The sequence below is a fragment of the Lipophrys pholis genome (genome assembly GCF_963383615.2).
Source record: "Lipophrys pholis genome assembly, chromosome: 3".
Taxonomy (NCBI): Eukaryota; Metazoa; Chordata; class Actinopteri; order Blenniiformes; family Blenniidae; genus Lipophrys; species Lipophrys pholis.
Window position 1 is genome coordinate 32,903,596 of NC_137627.1, and position 22,340 is coordinate 32,925,935.

A 22,340-nucleotide genomic window follows, 5' to 3' on the forward strand; every position below is an offset into this window, starting at 1 on the left:
ATATGGGATAGATTGATTGATAGGCATGTACTGTGAAAATAAAATATTTGATAATATTGTGAAGACTGGTTAAGTTCTTAGCAAAATGATACCAAGGATGGCATTACATTCAGGTCAAACAAGGATTCCTCGTGTTCTCCTTCAGTGGACAACCAGAAGATGAGTGATCAGTACAGCAGGTTTCACTCCTCTCACTGTTGCCTCCCACCTACACTTGGTTATGTAACCGAGCACCAGGCATTACCTAACAGAGAACAACCTGCCTGATGGGCTGAATATCATCCAGCATGGGCTCGCATACCCTCACGCCTCCCTCATATCTGGCTGCTCGACTTTGAAAAAAAAAAAAAAAAAAGGTCTGGGAAGCCCTGAGGCTGAAACATCCCAAGCGCGGGCACGAGATCCGTGCAGTGGCGTGTGTGTATGTGTGCGCGCTCCCGGCGCTGAGCGGCAGCAGTTTCTCACATGCAGCTCTGCGCGCAGCCACGGAAACACACACACTCTCTCTCTCACTCTCTCTCTCACTCTCTCTCTCACTCTCTCTCTCTCTCTCTCTCTCTCTCTCTCTCTCTCTCTCTCTCTCTCTCTCTCTCTCTCTCTCTCTCTCACACACACACTGGAGCTGCTGGAGCGATGCCGCACCCGGCCGGGGGTCTTTCTCCCGGAGAGGTCCGCCTGAGCTGAGCGGCTGTCGGCAGCTGGTGAGGCCGCTGCGGTGCGATGCGGACGGGATGTTCGGTGGCGGAGAAGCGCGACGGCGTTCAGCGTGAGGAGGCAGCGGAGCGCAGCGCAGCGCACTGTCACAGGTACACACACACACACACACACACACACACACACACACACACACACACACACACACACACACACACACACACACACACACACACACACACACACACACACACACACACACACACACACACACACACACACACACAAACTGTGTGTTGATCTACTGCAGCCTGCAGGCCAGGTGACAACAAAACACCTGCTTTATTTTCATTATTCCCACATGAACCGTCGCTAATCACCGTGTTGCGCGCGCGTGTGTGTGTTTGTGTGCGCGCGCGCGTTTAAAGGCATGTGCGTGTTTTACCGGTGATCCAGGCCTCACAGGTCAGAGTACACTGCTGCTGAAGTTTCCCCTCTGGACATGTCTGTTCAGACCTCTTCATGTGTTCTGAATTGCACCACGTTAGGAAAAAAAACCCGACCTATTTTCATGTTGGTGTTTTTATCTCATGGAAACACTGTAAAACACCAGATATAGACACAAAATTTAATCTGTGTGAATGACACACAGTGTCAACAAAGTTTCATTGTGATAAAGAGTAAATCATTTTCATAACAATATTTCAGATTATGTGCAAAACATCGACAATATGTGCAAGTGTTGTGCTTTTTTTGTGATACAGATTACATACAAATGTAAATATGTTTTGGGGGGGGGGGTCAGGGAGACGCCTTCCAAAGCAGGATTTTATCAATCGATAACTATAATTTTTTCCCCCCAATAAAATACACAATTTAGTGCTGTGTAAAACAGTTATGGTGGTTGCAGACTATCTGTGACGATTTACCAAATGATTCAAATTTCAAGAATTACAAGAGTTACGTTTTTTGCCCATCCGGAAAGCTGTTAACAATAATTTAATGTTAAAAAAATAGTACTCACTATTTGACCATCATAAACAATTGCTGAGAATCAATCATGTTGAGTATTTGACTCTGATTAATTCTTAATGGGAGGAGTTTGGAATAATTTGACCAGAATACACGTGGTGCTTCCAGCTTTAGAAATGATTGTTTTGGTAATGAAGTGAGTAGGTTTGGGTGTGTTTGAGAACAAATGTCCAAATTTGAAGTACTTTCATTGAGTGTTTGGATATTGGTGGAGGTGTTCCTTATACTCTCATACTTTATAGAAACTTTAATTATTAAGTGATTGATAAAAGTCCATTTACATTCCATAAATTTCCTTGAGGCTGCAGCTGATTGCAGCTGACCAGGACGGGTGGCTTACAACAGTGTTTTGTCCTGGAGACCCTCTGATTTCCTTTAAAACATGTAAAAATCGTAATCTAACCCCCCTGATGCTTCACACATCACATACAGACAGCCGCATGGACGTCCACACCCACCACCAATTTACAGTCACCATTTCAACTGATAAAACTGTGGACAAAACTCATGCATGCACAGGAAGAACATGCCAGCTTTACCCCTCATTTCTTGAGTTGATTATAAAGTAACAAGCACATGTCTGGCATTTTATGTTGATTTGAAATTATTCTTGACAAGTGTTCATGGAAAAGTAAAATGGAAACCAAATAGTTTCCTCCTTTAAAAAAATCATGTACCTTTCAAAATATAAAATGTCCCTATTTCTAGCTTAGTAAATGATTGTAAACTAAATATTTTTGAATATTTAAGTGCTCGACTGTATCAGTCAGCTGCATGATGCTAACTTCTTTAATTATATCCATACAACAAGGAACTGTCCCACTTCCCACTTCCACAGTTTTTCAAGTAGGAAATGAGGCGTTATTCACCTGGATGAAATGTTTTGTTTGCAACAACATTAAAAAGAATCATACTAGCATTACAGTATTTATGGAGCACTTTCTTTTCATACATTAAACAAGTCAAAGTGCTCGAAAGGAAGAAAATAAAAACATCAGAGACAAGATGAAAATATAAATATACAGTAAATAAACAACTAACAAGTAGAGTGGATACCAAGTAGAGCATTTCTTTTGCTTGTTATAACTACTAATGAATATTACCTGGCAACTGGTAAAACATTTACCTTATTGAGTCTTCATTGTTGCTACTCTTGTACCTTAATGTCAACCTCACCACTGTGGCCTGATACAATTTTTTATCGTTTATTTAGAATTATCCATATCTATAACCTTCCAGAGGTTCCTCCTGGATAAAAGGTACTCCTTGCATGCCTCTATTTTCTGAATCAACCTTAAGGAATAAAGTAATTAATAAGGAAACAAACAGCATCATTGCCTGCAGATGCTGCCTGATATTCTATATGTGCACTACAGCCTAATGGATGTTTTACCACAGAGTTGAGTCAACAACTGTATCTGAACATGAGCCGAACAAAGTTTGCAGCTGTTGCAGAGAAGCTGTGTAGGATTACGTTAGACTGCCAGCTTGTATCACTGTGTGGGAGTCTTGGAGTTGAGCGAGTTAAAGGTTGTTAGGTTTATATTTCTGAGCATCCCAGGCATATCAAAGTATTTCATCTCACAACATTTCCTTGTGTTTTCACCGAATCATCACCGCGGGACTCGGGGAGGAGTGATCCCGAGCGGCAGATCGGATTGTTGATTAAATATTTGGGTCTTTGTTGTGCGGGGGTTTAATCGTCCTGCTGTTCGGCCCGCTCCCTGCCCCTTCATCAGGGATCACTGCGACTCCGCGGGGCGCGGGGCAAAGATTGAGCGGCGACACTGACTCGGTGCGAGATGAACTAAAGTTAATCTCACTCCAGTACATTTCAAGAAGATTATAGGATCAAATGGCTGCCCCCTCCGTCACCATATACACCCCTCCTCCTCCAACTCCTCCTCCACCTCCGGACCTATGAGGAGCGACTGGATGCTCCTCCGTTCGATGGTGGGTTTTCATGGCGTGCTGGATGTTCAGAGGTTTGATCGGCAGCACCGCCTCGGGCCCACCGTGTGTCGGGTCGTTGGGGGGAGGGACTGCCGGTCAGGGGCTCCTCCGAGACTCCATTTGCCTCCTCGCGTTACCTCATCCTCAGTCTGGAGGAGCATCAAGTCACGATGGATGGGAGAGGGGTTGTCATGGCAACCGCCAGGCTTTCTCTCCACTGCGCATCGTGTGTCTGCATTTGATTCAGAGGCGAGGATGAGAGCTCGAAAAACCAAACTTTTATCACCCGCTGGCCTCAGCGGCCCGCTTCCTCTTCAAAGCTGCTGCAATCAGTACGTTTGAGTTAATAATAGATTGTGATTGAGTGCTTTTGAAAACAGGGTCACTCGTAACCATGCGTTGAAAATAAACAATATCACTGTAGCACCACCACAGATCCAGTTACCGACGTTTCCTTGAGCTTTGTTACTTATTATTTTAATGAAATGAAGCTTGTGGCGCCGCAGTCTCTCTGAAGCTGTTAGATTTACTGTTTGCCAACGTTTATTCTTCCGACTGATTTATTTGTAAAATTTGTTTATTCTGTTCTGCTGCTTTCTCCTCAACATTTTTACTTCATGTCTGTATTTCTTTCAAGAACCAGTGTTTAAGAACTTCTACTTCCCTGTAGTAGATGAAAATACTGATTTAATAATAATAATAATCAATCAGCCCAAATACCTGGTGTGCACCACCAGTTAACTCCAAACTAACTCCAGTAAATGAGTGAATCAGCAGTCACACTGATCCACAGCAGCACAACAATGAAACCTTATGAAGACGTACTTTATAATTTACACTAATTCTCACACAGCACTGCTCCTTCTCTGTAGCTCAGTGAGGTTATTCACCAGACTATTTTTTTTGTTGTTTGCCTGAGCTCCCCCCCGAGTGTTTTGACTGTTTTCCTTTTTTCTTTGGGCTCCATCTAATCTCCACCACCTGCATGGTTTCGAGCTGCAGCATGTCTGAAAAAGACAATCTGCCCCGCACAAAACTGCAAGCAAACAGAGCAGCTACTTTCCTCAGGAGGTGGTGCAGAGCAAAATAGTAAAAAAAACACAGAGCAAACATGGGATTTTAGCATTCATTTCACAAACGCATGTCCAGATGAATGCTAACGTTACCCTCTGTCTGACTGTAAGCTAACAAAGTTGAATCATAAGCCTTTTGATAACTACAGAAAATCAATGATTGATCTTACATTTCTTATTTTCTAACAGAAATATTGCTTTCTTAAGAAGGCAGTTCAATGCAGGTGTCGCTCTCCTGCTTTCATCCCTGAGCACACACTTACATTTGTGTGCTATGGGTCAACAACAAACTGAATGAATAGTGGGGCAACACCTCACGTCACACAGACGTTACTTCATAAAAACCCAAACATTGCACAACTCTTCTATACCGGCTTGCCCTCCCGAGGTTCATAGAGTGCTGGAAAAGCTAACAGGTCTCCAGTCCATCCATCACAGGGAAAAACACGCCGAGGCAGAAAACCTCACAGACTCAATAGTTTTGAAGGCAGAAATTCACCTTGAGCTCATGTTTTGAGATGCATGTTCAAGAAGGCCCCCAGGCCAGAACCAGAGATATTCAGTTATGGACTGAAGCTATGTATATATGTATATTAATACCTATGTAAAACACATTACACAGGGTTGTGAAGCTATCTGATTCTTTAAAGAAGTCATATTGTCCAGCTTTTCAACACTTTCACATGGGTCTAATTGATCCAAAAACACTGTATTCAAAGTTTATTTCCCCAAATCCAGGTTTTCCTTGATTTTCCTCCATTTGAATATTGGATCATAGGAACGACATTCACAATCTGCTGTGTCTGTGTGAGCTGAACTGGCTCCGCCCACACATGCCCTTCTTGGGAAGAGGAGGAAGTACTTCCTCTCATTGTGCCATGTGCCAGAGCAGAGCTAATTGTGGGAGGAGTCAAAGGGAGGGCCGACCTTGACTAGGATTGGCTAAACCCAAGATGACACTCTATAGGGTGTAAGAGGACGATTATTACTGTAAGAAAACCTTCAAAAAGTGAAATTTACGTAATATGAACCCTTTAGGCCAGCTCATGTGATGACAGATCAGTCTGAATACTACTTCACCCTGTCATGACATCTTTCTGATCTCTTTAATTTGTATTTTGAAAATGTGAATAGGTCCTGTTACAGCCCACCTTAAACTATGTGGTGACAGTAAAAGTTTTAATCACATGTCAAAACCCTCAAATGTGCTTGTGAAACCATAGGAGCTGTATTAGAATTAGTGCGAGGGAGTTCCACGTATAATCATTGCTGAAAAGTTGACATGCCAGTTTTTCTTCTTTTCTTGGCTTTCACTTTCTTCCTCCTCTCATATGTGACGAAGTGTCTGTGACTCACTCGGACACGTCTGTTCCGAGCTGCAAATATACAGGTGGCCATTTTTCTCCGATACTGGTTTCAGAAGCGCCGTGCACGATTGTGTAGGCTGGCCTATTTTCCTTGAAAACTCCATGTAGGCCATCAGATAGCGGGACGACTCTCTTTTGTTCCTGCTCTATCTCTAGCCTCCTGACATCAGAGAAGCGCCTCTTTCTCAAAGTGTGACAGGTGGAGAGAGTCTTCGCATTCATGCATCTTGAATGGTCGTTACTGTGAAGATGAGTGATGAACAAACAGAACAATGAAGATTTATTCTCGATTCTCCAACACAGCGTGCAGGGTCACCTCTGAGGTTTCACGACAGTATGCCGGTGTAGCGCTTGACTTAGTTTTATTTTCTGACCTATACATCTGCCCATTCTCTTGATTTTTTTGCGGACTTTTCACACTCATGACAGCCTCGTCTTTTTATAACTCGAGCTATTTGGGGCGTTTCCAAAATAGTCACACTCAGGATGTATCGTGAGATTCACAATGCTCCTTCATATGTTGCTCTAGGCTGTCGTTAGCTCCTCACCCACCAGCTCGGCTGGCTATCCTCCTCTGCAATGTGCTGTACAACATGTTCCTGCACTTGAAAAGACTCCCTGCCTGACGTTGTACAATCAGCAAGGTCAGGTATGGTGCCCTCTGCCATGCAACATATTTTTTATCATTGAATTTATGAAACTAAAAGGAATCCCGGTGCCCTCTAAACAGAAACTCACCGAAATATTGTAAACAAAGTTCAGCTCTGTTGTACATTTAAGAGTATACTGATTGTTTTAAACATCCTCCTCACGTCTTTTCACTTTCCAGGGATGTTTTTTCCCAAGTGGCCCTCATGGAGCTTCGCTCGATGTAACCCAGCTAAACAGTGAATTCATTTTCTGTAAGTGTATTGCGTTGGCAACACACTACGGCAAGGTCACTCTGCCCATTAGAGAGGAGATACAGTATGAGATGTGGACAGAGCGGAGTCCGATCTGTCTGCCGGCTCACATTCTGCTGAGTCAGCAAGCTTTGTGGAAGTCCGTCAACAGCGAACTGAGTGAGGCTCGGAGCCAGGAGGGGCTGGTGGGAAACTGCTACTACTGCCATCGGACGGGCCCCAGTGAATCCACTCCAAACATTTCAGCGGTGCTTAGCAGGGGCTCCCCAGGGAGGATGTTCAACTGCCTCAGTTTTAATCTGACAGCTTTTATAAGGGCCGGACTTCAGAAGGTGTTAGAAGGCACCATTTCACCGCCCACTTGCCCTCAAGTCAGTGTTTGAAGAATAAGCATGTTTACAAGCCAGTTATGGGAACATTATAGGAGAAGTTTGCTTGATCAGGACATTCTTCCTGTTTGTTTACAGTACATAAAGAGAGGAGTAGTTTTCACGAGTGACTGATGGGGGGGCCATCATAGTATCAGTCCTCCTGTAGACTGAAACCATCCAGACACATGTAGATCTGTGTTTATACAACAAAGGAGGGAATCGCTGAAATATTCTGCTGTTGAGCTTGTTTGAAACATTAAGACCTGCTTCAGACTGTGATCCTCATGGATGTAATTTTATGTATTTCTGCAGATTGATTTTATCTATTGCCAAGGATTAAAGCAACATCATGGAAAGATGTTTACATTGCAACTGAGGCTAAAGTAGAATTGCATGCATGCCTGTCTTAATAGGTTCATAGTAGGTTCATGGTTTGTTTATCGTGGTTTCAGTCTATAACCTTCTATATTACCTTATATTAACATTAGCCTGAACTTATTAGGGCAAGCATGCATGTAATTCCTCATTATAGTCATCCATTCATCTCTCTTCTATACGACATTGGCCTTATTATGGCCACAGAGCGCTGGAGCTGAACCCAGCTAACAATGGGTGAAGGCAGGATACACTCTCAGCACACACACACACACACACACACACACACACACACACACACACACACACACACACACACACACACACACACACACACACAATTTAATAATTTACAATCATTAATTAGCGTCATATTCCCAAGTTTAAACATGTTGCTTTAAGCCTCTGTGACCAATGAAATACATCATGATCTGCCAAAATGGATTTGAATCAACTTAAAGGAGACATATCATGCTTTTAAATCCTTCCTTTTTACATATAAATCATACAGTTGTGGTCTATACAACGCGAAACTGCAATGCTTGGGTCTGAATTCCTCATTATTAGAGCTCCACAGGCCCCTTTTCTACCCCTTTTCTGATGCGCTTCTGAGAGCAACTCGTTTTGGGGCGGTCTCTTCAAATGCAAATGAGACACTTCATACCCCGCCTCCTCTCCAGGTTGCAGAGGTGATACTCGGTTCAACGCCACCCCGTTCGGCCATCTTTGTAGTTTGATAGAACAGATACAATTATCTAGCGGCGCAGAAACTTTATATTCACACATTATTTACAAAATGTCAACAACGGAAGATTTGTCCATCCAGCCATACATGTTGGAGCCAGAGTCGGACCCGGCGGAGCGAGATGAAAATGACGATGATGCACCTACAGAACAACGTCTTCATATGGATGTAACGCAATGGTGTGTTACTATATTTACACTAACTTCTCCATCCATGCCCACTACCACAATACTGCCTGTATTACAACGACTATTTAACACAGAAGTTACATTATAATCTAAAACGAGCACACAGCGCTAACATATGAAGACGGTGCAACTGCTAATGCTAACAAAACAATGACAGGGACGTCTTATCATCACACTTTTTAGCGTTATATACAGCTTACCGAAGTGCTCTGTTCGTCGTCTCCATAGATAGAAGGAACTGACCGCTCAATCAGACGAAGTCTTTCGGCAAATCCTTCTTTATACTGGCGGAGGTTGTTGAAGCAGTCGTCCTTAAAGTGATTCGCGCACACAAAAATGACCTTACCCACAGATGTGGGTACATTTCTGTGAAAAATAAAACTCAACCAGGCACTTCGAAAAGGTTCTGATGCTGGGAGACGGTGTAACGAAGCTTGTGGGTTACTACATCCAACAACCGAACATTTCGACTTATCCTCTCGTAACTTCGGTTGGACTACAAAATCGCAGCGAGAAACAAAAATGGCGGATTGCTCGAAATGTCGATGTCCTAATTTGGCAGTTCCGCTGAGAATACTGTGACGTCATTGTTCAAAAAACGTAATAGAGAATAGAAAAATCGAAACCGATCGCAAAATATGACCAAAACAGAATATAAAGATATCAACGGAGCACCTGAAGAGACTACTTTGAACTTTTCTGTACTTCTAAACACTCTAAATATACAACAAAATGCATTTAAGGGCTAAAAAAGTGGATTTAGCATGATATGTCCCCTTTAAAGGAAAACCAAAAATCGGCATGTTTGTTCTAAACAGTATTTATAACAGTGTGTTAATCAAGATTACAGTGACGCCTGTTAAACGGATATCAAAGTAGACATGAAGACACTGAGTTTGGACCATGAGAAATCCCATCACGGTAAAGTGGTTTGTCTGCGTTAGTGGGAAGAAACGTCTATGGCACACAGCTGACATACGGAAAAAGCAATGGATGGACGTGCACCATGTGAGCATCACATAAACTCAATTATTCTAAACTTAGGTTTAACTCTTAACCTTTCTAAAGGGAAACATGAGTGTGGAAACAACACAAAGCAGAGTTATTCGACACAGAGATACAACAGCAGAGCTATAGCACAACCTGCTTTTACACAGTTTTACAGATGAGAAAGAAAATTCCTTAATTTCATTAATGTAGCTCTAAATACAGAATTTTACATTTAAATAATACGCATGGAAATAACCCAACAAGTGTAAGAAAGCTCACTTAAATGCAGAACTTCATGCTTAGGGTCCAGACAGTCTTCTGTGCTCCTTTTTACCGAGACACCCCAACATGCTGCAAATAGGAAAAGCAAATTCCTGGTAAATATAACTGAACCTTATTGGTATTAAAAAAACAAAAACAAAAAACTTAAATTAGTACAGATTAATTTCAAAACATTTGGATGAAATGCATGCAATCTTCCCAATAATATTCATACATTGGAAATTCCAAATAGTCTCCAAGCATTTTTGTAAAATAGATTCTCACAATGCAGTATTACAATAGTTTTATAGATCAGATGATTTTCGTATTTTTTTACTGAGAGGCCAAAATTGAAATTTAAAGAATCTTTTTGGTTTCAAGAAATTCTCTCTGGAATTAATAAAGTATTTGTATTCCATTCTATTCTATTCTATTACAATACATTACATCACATTACATTTTACACTTGATTTTCCTTTTTTCCCCCAGAACATTTTTTCATGTTTAGTTTAAAATGTGAAATAATTATCTACAAAACAATTAAAGAGGCCTCACACACATTTCTGACCTGCCAACAATAAAAAGATTAAAACACGTTTGGAGTTTTAACCAGGTGAAATTTTCTGTGTAAAGTCTGTTGAGGATTTAATACTCCTGACACAGGGTGCCCCAAAACCCTCACAGTTGGTTAGATTTCCTTAAAATATCACTAATAAGTGGCATAATTAATGGATAGTCAGTAATAGGGATTTCCTCTATGAACATTTATATTAACATCAATATTTCTACTGTTTACCATTCATATCACGGATTATTTTTAAGTTGTGACAACACAATATGGTTAAATAGCCTTAAAAGGGAATCAAAATACCTGCCTGTGGCCACAAGATTGTATAATTGTATCACAAAGGTGAAACATTTAACATTTCTCAAAGTGTAGATACTTAAAATCATGAACTCCGGTCACTTGCCGAAAAGGAGGAATCAAGGCGCAACAAGTAGACCTTCATCTGGAAGTTTAAAAATGTATCAGTGACACAGCTTTTTGGATTTTGTTGCCTTTTAAACATGCTTTGCTGATCTTGACTGGTATTTCAAGGGTACATTTTTACCCGAGACTATTCGGAGCCACTAAAGTCTAAATTTAACATAATGAAATGCCACGTGTATCAAACTGACTGAACTATCACACATATTTCATGAGCTATAGATTAAAATGATGTCTGAGTGAGATATTGGATTTCTCTAAGAGGTGTTGACAAATCTCATTCAAGACTGCTGTCCTATAATCTCAGGTCTTATAATATACAGTCTGTCTGCTCCCAGTGCGTCCATTTACACTCTTTTATTCCTATGAATGTTTGAATCTTTTATTTTGAATATACAAGCTTAAACAAAGAAAGATATATCTAATATTTAGATGAATGAAACAAAAACAAAAGAAACAACAAAATCCACTTAATCTACATTTGCATGAACAACAAGGAGTAGGAAGATCCCTACTATACTATTATTATTATATCATTATACTACTATGACATCTTTTGTATTTCATCATCAAAACTGTAAAACAAGGGCATCATTTGGATGATGCTGTGCAGGTGCCAGGGAAAGATTCTTCTTCTGAAGGCAAAGAAACAAAACCCATCTGTGTTTATGTTTATATATGACATTTTTAAGCAGAAAATCCTTGTGCTTTTTATGTTTTTTTGCACAAATTCAAAAAATCGGACACAAGCAGCACGTTTCGTAATGTGTCACTTTACCATTTTTCTTGTCTTCTGTGATTGTCATGAACTCATAATGTTAGTTTTAAAACAGGAAAAAAATGAAGAGACCAAATATGATAATAGCAGTAGCAGTAGTAGTTTATATGGTTTATTCATCAGTCTTTTCTGGTTGTGCGTTAGGTGTCAGTGTATATACGTATATATATATATATTTAGTGTCAGTTTGTTCTTCAAAATGGCTTCAGTGTTTTTCTCTTTGGCTCTTTTGGTTTGTAGTAGCAGCCATCCGCATTGGGTTTGGCTTCAGACATTGTTGCGTTAACTATTTCTATTCTCTTGAAGTGACTCAATACACCATCTGGTGGTGTAAACCTGTAGTGCCACACTAAACTAAATGGAGAAAGTTGGAGAATTTGCAGATTTTAGTAGATTTACTGCAGCACGTCACCAAAATCAATTAAACACTACATTTGATTGTCTCTGTTGAAGGAGTTGGCAGAAACAGCCATGAGTGAGAGGGATGGTTAACCAAGAGGTGCTAACACATCAACCTTTATTAGATATTTGTGTCACATAAACCGGAGGTTTATTTTCAATTGGGGCAGAACATTTCTTAAAACATCTCACATCAAAGTAGAAAAACCTTTTTAGAGTAAGAACAAATATTCGCTCTATATTACGAAGCGTCACCGCTGGGACTGGTGCTGAAGCGGCCATGATGTTCTTCACATTTTGATCGAAGAGGATCGGGGTGTGTGTGTTCCAGCTCGAGTGTGTCGGCGCGGCGCAAGAAACAGGCTGACGTTCTGGGTGAAGCCTCGCAGTGAATTTGCAACCTGACGTGCTTCATCACCAAGGCGGATCTCAGCACTGTAGCATGATGTCATCACAGATTACAGTCTGTGTGGATCTTTGCCTTGAGAGTCGCGCACGCTGCTGCCTCAAGTGGGTTAACTCTTCCTCTCCACTTGTTTACCCACCCTCTCTCTCTCGCTCTCTCTCTCTCTCTCTCTCTCTTTCTCTCCGTGTCTCCCCTCTTCCCTTCCTCTCCTCCCATTCATGTTTCTCCACAGCAGGCCGTTGCAGTAAGGCAGCATCATGGAGGCTGGATGCGTGGTTGCCGCGGTGATTGAGAATGCTGCCTCAGGACCCCAGGGAGAACCAGGAAGTAGTGACGTCCTTGAGGGGTGAGCTACTCCCTTTTTTTTTTTTTTAATCTTCCTCCTCCACGCTTCATGTCAGCTGATCTGAATTATGTAAAGCCACTAAGACTCCTCGTTTCGGGAAGTTCAGTTTTGTGTACCCGTGCGCTCATTTACATGCATGCGTTTGCTTTCGGGATGCAGTGTGAATGGAAGGAGGAGCAGCAGGCCGATGGGGCTAAAACGTGACCCTGTTAGAGAGAGAGAGAGAGAGAGAGAGAGAGAGATTGAGAGAGAGACAGAGTGAGACAGACAGACTAACTGTCCCCGCTTCAAGCCTCATCAGGCTCACACACACACACCGCGCTGCATTTACCCTGTGTTTATGTGATTCGTTGTGTCAGTGCGGATCACAGAAATTACACTGTGCGCCCGTGTTCTTGGCCTCATGTCCTGATGTCATCACGCTGAATCATTGTGACAAATCCAAGCGCCGTCTCTCTCTCTCTTGTCTCTTTGTTACTGAAAGTTAAGCTGAATAGACCTCACCCTCCTCTCATGGACACACTGAGTCACATCTTCAGTAAAGGTTTTCTTTTTTGTTGTTGTTGAAGCACTCCCTTGTGGGTAGATTGCCTTTATGGCTCTCTGAATAGATGAGCTTTGCTTTTCTGAGTGCACACAAAAGACCCTGTGGCTTTCTGTTGACCCCACCGGAAATGCTCCCGTTTCTTTGGATGATCTGTACAACGGACAGCGTTTTGCTGCATTTCCTTTGACAGCAGCAAAGTTACTGTTTTCCCATATCTTAAGCACATAGCAGTGTATTAAAACATGAGCACGACATGTTTTCTGGGCCATGCTACTGCAATGTCATGATTTCAGCCCAATCCACACATTCTGAATCCCCCATCACTTGCTCCCTCTGGTGTTTTTTTTAACAAACTACACGCCTCCTCTGAGTCTTCATGGCTGCATGTTCTCATGCTTTGGATTTACATTTGTGACATGTGTCTTCCCGCAGTGATGTGCTACCATCTGCTGACCTGGAAAATGAAGACGCTATACCTCAAGCAGCCAACAGTAATCCTCCAGAGGAGACACAGCGACAGGAGACATCTACTGCCATGGTACACACACGCACACACACGACTGACTCATCAGTTACTACATGAAAATGAATTTCTCACACGTGACTCCACAGGCTGTGTGTGTGATTCACACCATGAAGTCAACCCGATGTGACGCCACTGGGGTCACGTGGTGCATGTCGTGGATCAAGAAGTGGGAACACATGTAAATTTGCGTGATACCAAGGGGATGTAGAGTGACAATTTAAAATGTTCTTGTTAATTATTGTGCTGCAGGCTAAAAAATAATTGAATTACAGTCAAGCAACCAAACTACAGTCACAATAAAGGCCACATCCAAGCATATTCCAAGTGGTTATTCACCACAGAAACTCACAAAGTAGTCATAGCTCCGTTTTAAAACACTGCTGGGACAATATATTGTTGCTGCAGTAAAAAAAATTAAAAATACAGTCCATCAAATATTTGAAGGGCCACATGCTTTGACGAGGCCACAATGAATAGTTACTTTTCATTTTTCAGATTTTTTTTCTGTAGAAATGTTGGGAAACATACTACAGATTGTGTTCAGTAACTTCTTTAGAATATATTGCACTGAGAGGACAACACATGCACAGTTTAAGGATAACGGGTAACATATTTAGACTACAGCCAAGACTACAAGGTAAGGTAAAGCTAAACAATGTCTTTCACAATGAGGGTTGAGCATGAAGTCAGTCATGTTCTTTTAATTTTAAATGAAGAGAGAAAAAAAGCTTTATTCCTTTTTGAAAAGCTGGTTCCCTCTATGATAGTGCACTCAGACGGCCTCTCCCTGTGTGTGAGGATGTGTCACCTGTGAGCGAGGTGGTTTGTCTGGTGATGGGCGAGGCTGTAACGACAGTGTTGTTTCAGACACACAAGGACCTCCCTCCCTCCCTCCCTCCCTCCCTCCCTTCCTGTATTCCTCCTCCTCCTCCTCCTCCTCCTCCTCCTCCTCCTCCTGCATTGGGGGAGGATTTGTGTTTAAGCCTCTTGGATTTTTTTTATTTTTTTTTTATCTTTCCTTCTATTTTCATCTGTTTATAATTAGATCCATATATCCACGGGAGTCCAGTGATTCAGAAACTCAGACAGTTGAAATGAATCTCACTACCACACTCCTTGACCACTAGCAAATAGAAAGTCATAGTTTATGAATAAACTGGTTTCAGCAGCACAATAAAGTGACGATAAATCCAATCCTCGCTCTGCTCAAGACAGTCCTCTGTGTTTTAGATGTCTGCGTCATCTCAAAAGCTGATCATGAGACATTGATTATAGTCAGGTGTCTTAGAGAAAGCAACCATATAGAATAGAATAGAATAGAAATACTGTATTAATCCTTACTTGTAGTGTTGCTACACAGAGTAAATAATAAACAGAATACATCTAATTGAGTTGAAATAGTGTCAAAACAGAATTAAACTTAATTTTGTAATATTAAATAGTAATATATACACGGTGCAGAACATTGATGGAAGACACTTCTATAAATGTCTAAACTCAGTTTATTTTTCACTGCTGTGCCAACACTGTGGCGTTTCAAAACCTCACACCAGCCCCATAGGCTACTGGATATTCATGAGAACCAGATATCTGTTTATACAATATAGTTTTTAATGCCTGTTACCATACAGTCGTTATTTGAAGTCAATTTATGGTCAGATGAGATGGAGTTTATCACACATGGCATTGGGTCTGGGGTCAGATTACTCACAGGTTGAAAGTCCACCACATCTGCTGGTGCAGAGAGACAAACACTCCATCTGGCCTTGTCTATATTTCTCCAGATGATGTGCAAACATCATGTATAGCTGCTGTCCATATCTGTGTGGGAGTGTGTGGATGATTGTGTGTCATCGGGGTGAATGCAATTCATCATGTAAAGCAGGTTGAAACAGCACGATATAAAGTTGACTGACAGTATTTTCATTCTAGTGCATTGCAGCTGACATATACTGTAAAAATATATAATATAATGCGCTTATAGCATACAAAGACAGACATGTTGGATCCTAGTTAAGGTTAAGAAATGATTTTCTGATAGAGATCAATAATGTATGTATAATTTAAAGCACATGTTCACAGGTTTGTCCATAAATTGGAGAGTGTAGTGTTGATGCCACGCTGCGGCGTTTGGAGATGAGGGTGTGTTTTGAAGAGGTTCCTGCTGGGCTGGAATTCAAACCCTGAGGCTTTGTCTTATTTCACACACCAAGATATTGTGAATTGGTTTGACTCACACTTGCCAGAGATCTAACTCTCTCTACTGTGTAACACAAACAAACCTCCATGAAGCCAAGGGGGACAAAAAGCAGCTCATTATAACTGCACAACCTTCAGGATTTTCTTCACTTTCCTAGAAATTCATTCATTATTGTGACAACCTGCCTGATAACATTTAGAGAAGGTATTTTATTGAGATGGATGTAGATCAGTCCATCTTCCAATCTCACAATTTTAGTTCATTCCTCCATTTTATCCTGCTCATGTGTCTAATTGTCCTTGAACAACAGTCTGAAACACAAGTTTCTCCCAGAGTGTGCTGGCACCTTGCCTGGCATCCATTAGTGTCACAGGATGAATGATTGTGTGATGTGATCTTATAAAGTGCTGTTAAGTAAAGATTTCTTACCTTTTATTTTTTTCCCAAAATTTAAAAAAAAGCCATAGGAAGTACTCATGTACACATGATTGAAAAGAGTTGATGATGACCTCGTCCCAACATTTAACACTGTAATGGATCTCCACACAGAGTGAAATAAAATCCCACGGCTTGACTGTAACCTTAGCGTGCATGTAATAGTACGTTTCATTGGAGCGTAGATCAATACACTGTGTATGAATAGCATTACACAACTAAGTAAAATAGAGACAATATTATGGACAACTGCATTGTGATTAAAGTACTGCAGAGTGAACTATAGCACAGTATTACCAAATATAACTATGCATGCTTCCCCACAACAAAATGTAATGCAACTTGAGCAGAGCATAGCCCAGAATAGCCTGAGAGGAATATAAATAATGTGGCATTAGAAGACGTGGTATGTTGCACCTGTAATGCTGCACAGCACCACGATGTGTTGTGTTACACTATGGTATCTTACTTCTTGTCATGTTGCTGCATGGTGTACTGTGCCACATAATCTTGCAAAACACATTGCATACCATATCTAACATTAATTTCTCACACATTTTTTTAAAGCTTTTATCTAATTTGTTTGTTTAGTCTTTATTATCTTGAATAATCTGTTTTGTCCAATAAAGTAATCATTGTTTTTTCAAAATTTGAGTCGTCAAATATTGTATCAGTATGCTATTTGATATACAGGTACTTATAAAATTATTTTTCTTGGTTTCTGCATGACACTATGACATAACTACATGCATGGCATCATGTCAGTACTGTTTATTTAAGTTTGCACAGGTGATACATGTCTTCACCCTGATGTTTTAAAGTGCAGCTCATGTCATTTGCGGCTCCACCCCCTCGTTTTATGTGAGCAGCATAATGACTGTGGACTTTAACCGGGCCTGCAGCAGTCTCACCGTGACCGCCTGTTACCGACTGCTCTCTGCTTTCTGCAGGCAAGGACTGATGATGTCACAGAGCACCCAGCCGAGCCCCTCCTGCGCTCCTGCGTCAGCACAGCCAGCATGAAGGTCAAGAACATGAAAAAGTAGGTGTTCCCGGTGACAGCATTGCTGCTATTATAGGCCGTGAAAACCAGGCCTCTTATTCAGGCCACAGAAATGAGGACCCATGAAATGATGGTCATGACTCAGACAGACGAGACTGCATCTCTAACCCTGTTCTCACATGCAGGGCTAATCTCTCCCTTCAGCTCTCTTTCACTGCGCCTTCCTCTCCATCACAGCATCAGTGTGTCGTGAATACTGATCACTTCCTCTTGTATTTTTTTTTTAGGCTGACGTTCCCCAGAGGTCACTTCCCCAGATTGGCAGAGTGTGCCCATTTCCATTACGAGACTGTTGATTTTGGCAACGTTCAGGTGAGCCCAGAGAAAAACTACTTCAACCACCTTCAGCTACACACAGCCACTGTGTTCAGTAATTGTGTCTTTGGCTCAGGCTCAGTGGCCATTTTGCTGAATTACTCCAGAAATGCATCATTGTTAAGATGCAGTGTGGCAGCTGAATCAATGTCCTTGTTAGTTTATTTCTGGACAGTCCACATTCATTAGTGCAGTTTTCCTCCTTCCCCTATAAATCCACATTAGAGCTGTTGGGCAGATGTTTCGATTCAGGAATCCAACATTGTGTGGCAGTATAAAGCTTTGACCCTTTGCCAAGCAAATGAGCTTCACCAGCAACTTAAACTGGTGTCTTGATGACACCATGAGCTAATGTTATCCCTCTCTTTGGGAGAGCTTTACATTAAGTCTTGACCTGGAAATTTGGGGAAACTAGTTTGAATCCCAACTAAACAGTTGTGGCAGAATTGCCTGAACAAGAATCACACAGTTAACTGAGGTTAATTGAGTTTCCTGACCCACAATTAGTCATAATGCTGAATGCAGGAGAAGATCCTGTTTTTGACACGCTCCAAATAACGCAGGTGTACACGGTCGAAACAATCTGGTCATGTCGCCCTTTTATTCAGTAAACTAGTTAATTTCTTAGGCATGGACGATAACTATCAAAGTGTACAGTAAAAACCACCTTATCTCCTCGTCCCCTGATTGCCCCTGTGACCTTATGGATGACCTGCCACACCTAACTACACCAACACCCAGTGAAACACCTGAGTCAGGCCAAAACATCAACCACAGCTTCAAGTAAACAAGGACACAGTAGAGTCAGCATTTTCAGGTAAAAACATGAGTAAGATGGAGTGCAGTTGTGTTGTGCTTTTGTTCTGGTGAAGCTAAAATGAAATTACTTGCATTTCGTGGATTCAGAGAAGGAGGGCACAGAGATGGCTGGTGGAACAGTCAAGGAGGCAGGAGATGGTGGAGGCAGATGATCTGCTGTGAAGAATACTGGACCAGGTGCATCTACCTCAAAATAAGTATCTTCAAGTGTGGTCTCTTACTTGAACATTTGCACTGGTGGTCATCTTTCAGACAAAAGGTTGCAGGTTCAATTGCCCATCTCCACCTGTAAACATCTTAAAGTGTCCTTGAGCAAGACTCTGAACCTATATAGTTCGTCTTACATGGCAGCCACATCCATTGGTCTAGTGATGGACTAGAGCAGGGGTGACCAACTCGTGACCCGCGAGCTGCAGCTTAGATGCATTAACTGAAACTATCGGAGTGTGGCTCGCTCACTCAACGTTGTCACACAGTTAAACACAAAAACAGAAACAACATTGTTCTCCATGAACAGCCGGCTATGACCAATGTGCAGGGACCGCAAATTACAAACTGCTGCAAAAGCGAAGATAAATAACACAAAAATACCAAACTATGTGATTTGTATTTATTTCAGTGTCACAAAAAGCACTGCTGCCTCACTTGATCTTACTGCAATACTTGGTTTGGTAGTGATATGTGTTTTTTGTATCTGTCTTTGCTGTTGTAGCAGTTTCCTAATTTGCAGAGGGTCCCTGCACAGTTGTGTGCAGTGAGGGGATGAAATTATTCCTGTTAATGCTGTAAATCCATGCCTTGCCAACAGTTGTCTCACTTGTGTATTTCCATATGGAGAGCTATCATAGCTTATGCATTTTCCCTTTTTGTCTTTTCGTGTAATTTTTGTGGCTCTTGGTATCTGAGTGGTTGGCCACCCCTGGACTAGAGGTTAGAGAAGTGGACTTGGGGTCTGGAATTTGCAGGTTTGAATCTCACAGTTGACAGTTCAGGAATTTTCTTTAATAAAGCATAATTAGTAAGTTAGTTGGTTAAAACTGGGATAAGTGACAGTATATCCCGTACAGATCAGCACGTCCAAGCTTGAATACATGACTCTCCTGTCTCAGTTATCTCACTTCCCTCGTCAGTACTGCCATCTATGCTTACCATTCGATCCCCTCCCATTCCTAAAGTCATGAACTTTGGGTCAAGACCGAAATAATGACAGAGGATACAACAAGCTGAAATGAGTTTTCTTCTCAGGGTAGCAGACTTTCTGATAGAGTGAGCAGCTCGACCATCTGGGAGGGACTGGGATACAAGCTGCTTATCCTTCTCATTAAGAGGAATCTGTTGCAGCGGTTCATCACATAATATTGGCCTTCCTGGTTGCCTCTTGGTGGAGGTGCTTCGAGCACAGCCATTCGAGAGGAGACCTGGAGGTCAAATCAGGACCAGCTGAAGAGGTTATACTCGTGGGTCAGAGCTGGAGGCTGTTGTGGGAGACAAAGATGGCTTGACTACTTTGCTGGTCATACTGCGCAAACTTCCAGTAGTTTCTGTTAGCAGAATTTTTTGCATTATTCTTGCAAGAAGAGACAATTTCACAGTACAGCCTTTGCATGATTGTCCGGGAGTTTGTCTCACTATCAAGTCAGACAGTGCCTTCTTAAAGGCTGAGTTGTTTTGAAAAAGATCCACCTGTTTCCTGCACTGTTGAGTCTCCGGGTTACAAAAGGCAGCAGAGGTTCCAAAAGTAGTGACACAAGTTATCCTTGAAAGGCAGACTGCAAAATTACACGTCATCCTTTATGAGACAAAACAAGATTTCCCTAACAGTTTGTAATGAGAAAATATCAAAGCGCCACAAAGAACTCCGTCAAGCAACAAATTCTGATGTCACGAAGATTCCTACCTACTACTGAAGAGCCACGATGTAATACCCCCTTGTGGATTATTAGTGTACTACACTAACAGACGTAGAACCCGGAAAATGGCCAGTAAATTGTTGAAAAAAGCTGTATAATATGGGACCTTTAATAATAGGAGGCAGTGAAACCCCCGTAGGCACTCACTCATGTGGAGCAGTGTTTTCCCTTCCTGCTTCACCTTGTAATTCTGTCTACCTGCCAGCAGAGTGCACCAGTCAACCCTGCACAACTGGAGGCTACCAGCCAATGTGGCCTGACAAAAAGGAGTGTCTGAGTGATGCATGCACTCTGACTGAATCCCGACGAGCGGCATTAAAGACGAGAGTAGAGTGTAGGAGGCTGGACGGGGACTTTAATCCTCAGAGGATGCTTTGTCCCTCCGTCTGCCAATCTGTGGGGTAAATGTCTTGCTGTTTTGACATGACTGTTGTGGCTCCATCCGTGGAGTGGTGGGCGTAAAGCATTGACCTTGAAAAGCTCCTCAAGGAGACAAAATGCTGAGCTGAGCTCAAAGATGTCTGTGGAGGAGGATAGTGGCACAAAAGACTATTTTGCATGTATAAATAAAAGCATACAGGAGCTGCAGGTTCCAGTGAAATCTGACGAATCTTCGACTTGATCTGAGAGAGGAGTTTTTACTCATCTCTGTAATGCATTTCACACACTGTGGCAGAAAGCAGAGGAGGATCAGGTCTCATGTGTCGTGATGGCAGAACAGCTCAAGGACAGCAGACTGCCTCCGTCTGCCTCCGTCCCCCTTCGTCTGCCTCCATCCGCCTCTGTCTGCCTGACTGATCTCTCTCCAGATAAGCTCCAGTCTCGCCTTGAGAGTGCAATAAACGAGAATGGTTTGGAAGTGACGCCGGGTCGTTTATCTGTCTCGTGCATCCGTGTGATGGATGATCTCGCGCACGCATGCAAGTGTGTGTTGGTTGAGCGCATCCATTGGCAAACCCCCTCCTCTTTGTCACCGGAGAAAGGAGAGCGGTTAAGGGAGCGATGGAGAAAGGGGGGGAGGGCGACACAGACGGGAAGGAGTACAGGAGAGGGAGGAGGGGGATGAGACTGAGAGAGGGAGGCGGTGATGGGGGTAAGACACACAGCAGGAAGCATCCTCCTTTCATATTTTCTGTTTTGAGTAGAGCTTGAGCACGCGGTGATCCAAAGCGCCGTAAATGAGCTTTATTTTTTTTTGCACGAGGTGGCTAGGGACGGCTAGCGGGCGAGTTAAAGAGCGGCATTTAAACTCTGCCACCCTCCCACCCTCAGCCAAGATTTGGCTCGTCGGAGGAGCTCGCTTTGGTCCAGGATTGCGGCTACACACAAAGAGAAAGCCACTTCCTCCTGCTGCGGATGGACAGCTGAGATGCCTTAGTGGCAGGTAACATGAACATGTGGACGATTCTGTATTGATTTGAGCTCGTGTCTGCAGATTCTAGTGAAAAACAACGTAATGCGGGGAGATTTCCAGGCAAAATGTGGAGGTTTTTGGCTGCAGTTTGAAGGGAGTAGCCTTAGAGGTGTGAGCCTTCAGTAGAAACTTTCAGCTTTCCTCTTGTTTTCTTCCATATTTTTCAATGATTTGCAGCTTGATTATTTTTGTTGACACATAAATCTCTTTGTGATCCTGCTCTTCATCATCCCTTTGGCCCCCCGACCCCCTTGAAAACTTAATGTGGCTGTTCTGTTTTGTC

The 22,340-nt window shown here is 42.3% G+C and overlaps 1 protein-coding gene across 1 annotated transcript in view; it reads left to right on the plus strand.

Moving 5' to 3' along the window:
* Window positions 1-686: 686 nt before the first annotated feature.
* arhgap32a (Rho GTPase activating protein 32a) overlaps window positions 687-22,340 on the plus strand; it is a 41,540-nt gene continuing 19,886 nt past the window's right edge. The window contains exons 1-5 of the mRNA XM_080459887.1: window positions 687-806; window positions 12,715-12,828; window positions 13,808-13,913; window positions 17,487-17,578; window positions 17,827-17,911. Coding sequence (XP_080316013.1) covers window positions 12,740-12,828; window positions 13,808-13,913; window positions 17,487-17,578; window positions 17,827-17,911 — 372 coding nt within the window. The 5' untranslated portion in view covers window positions 687-806; window positions 12,715-12,739. The remainder of the gene's footprint in view (window positions 807-12,714; window positions 12,829-13,807; window positions 13,914-17,486; window positions 17,579-17,826; window positions 17,912-22,340) is intronic.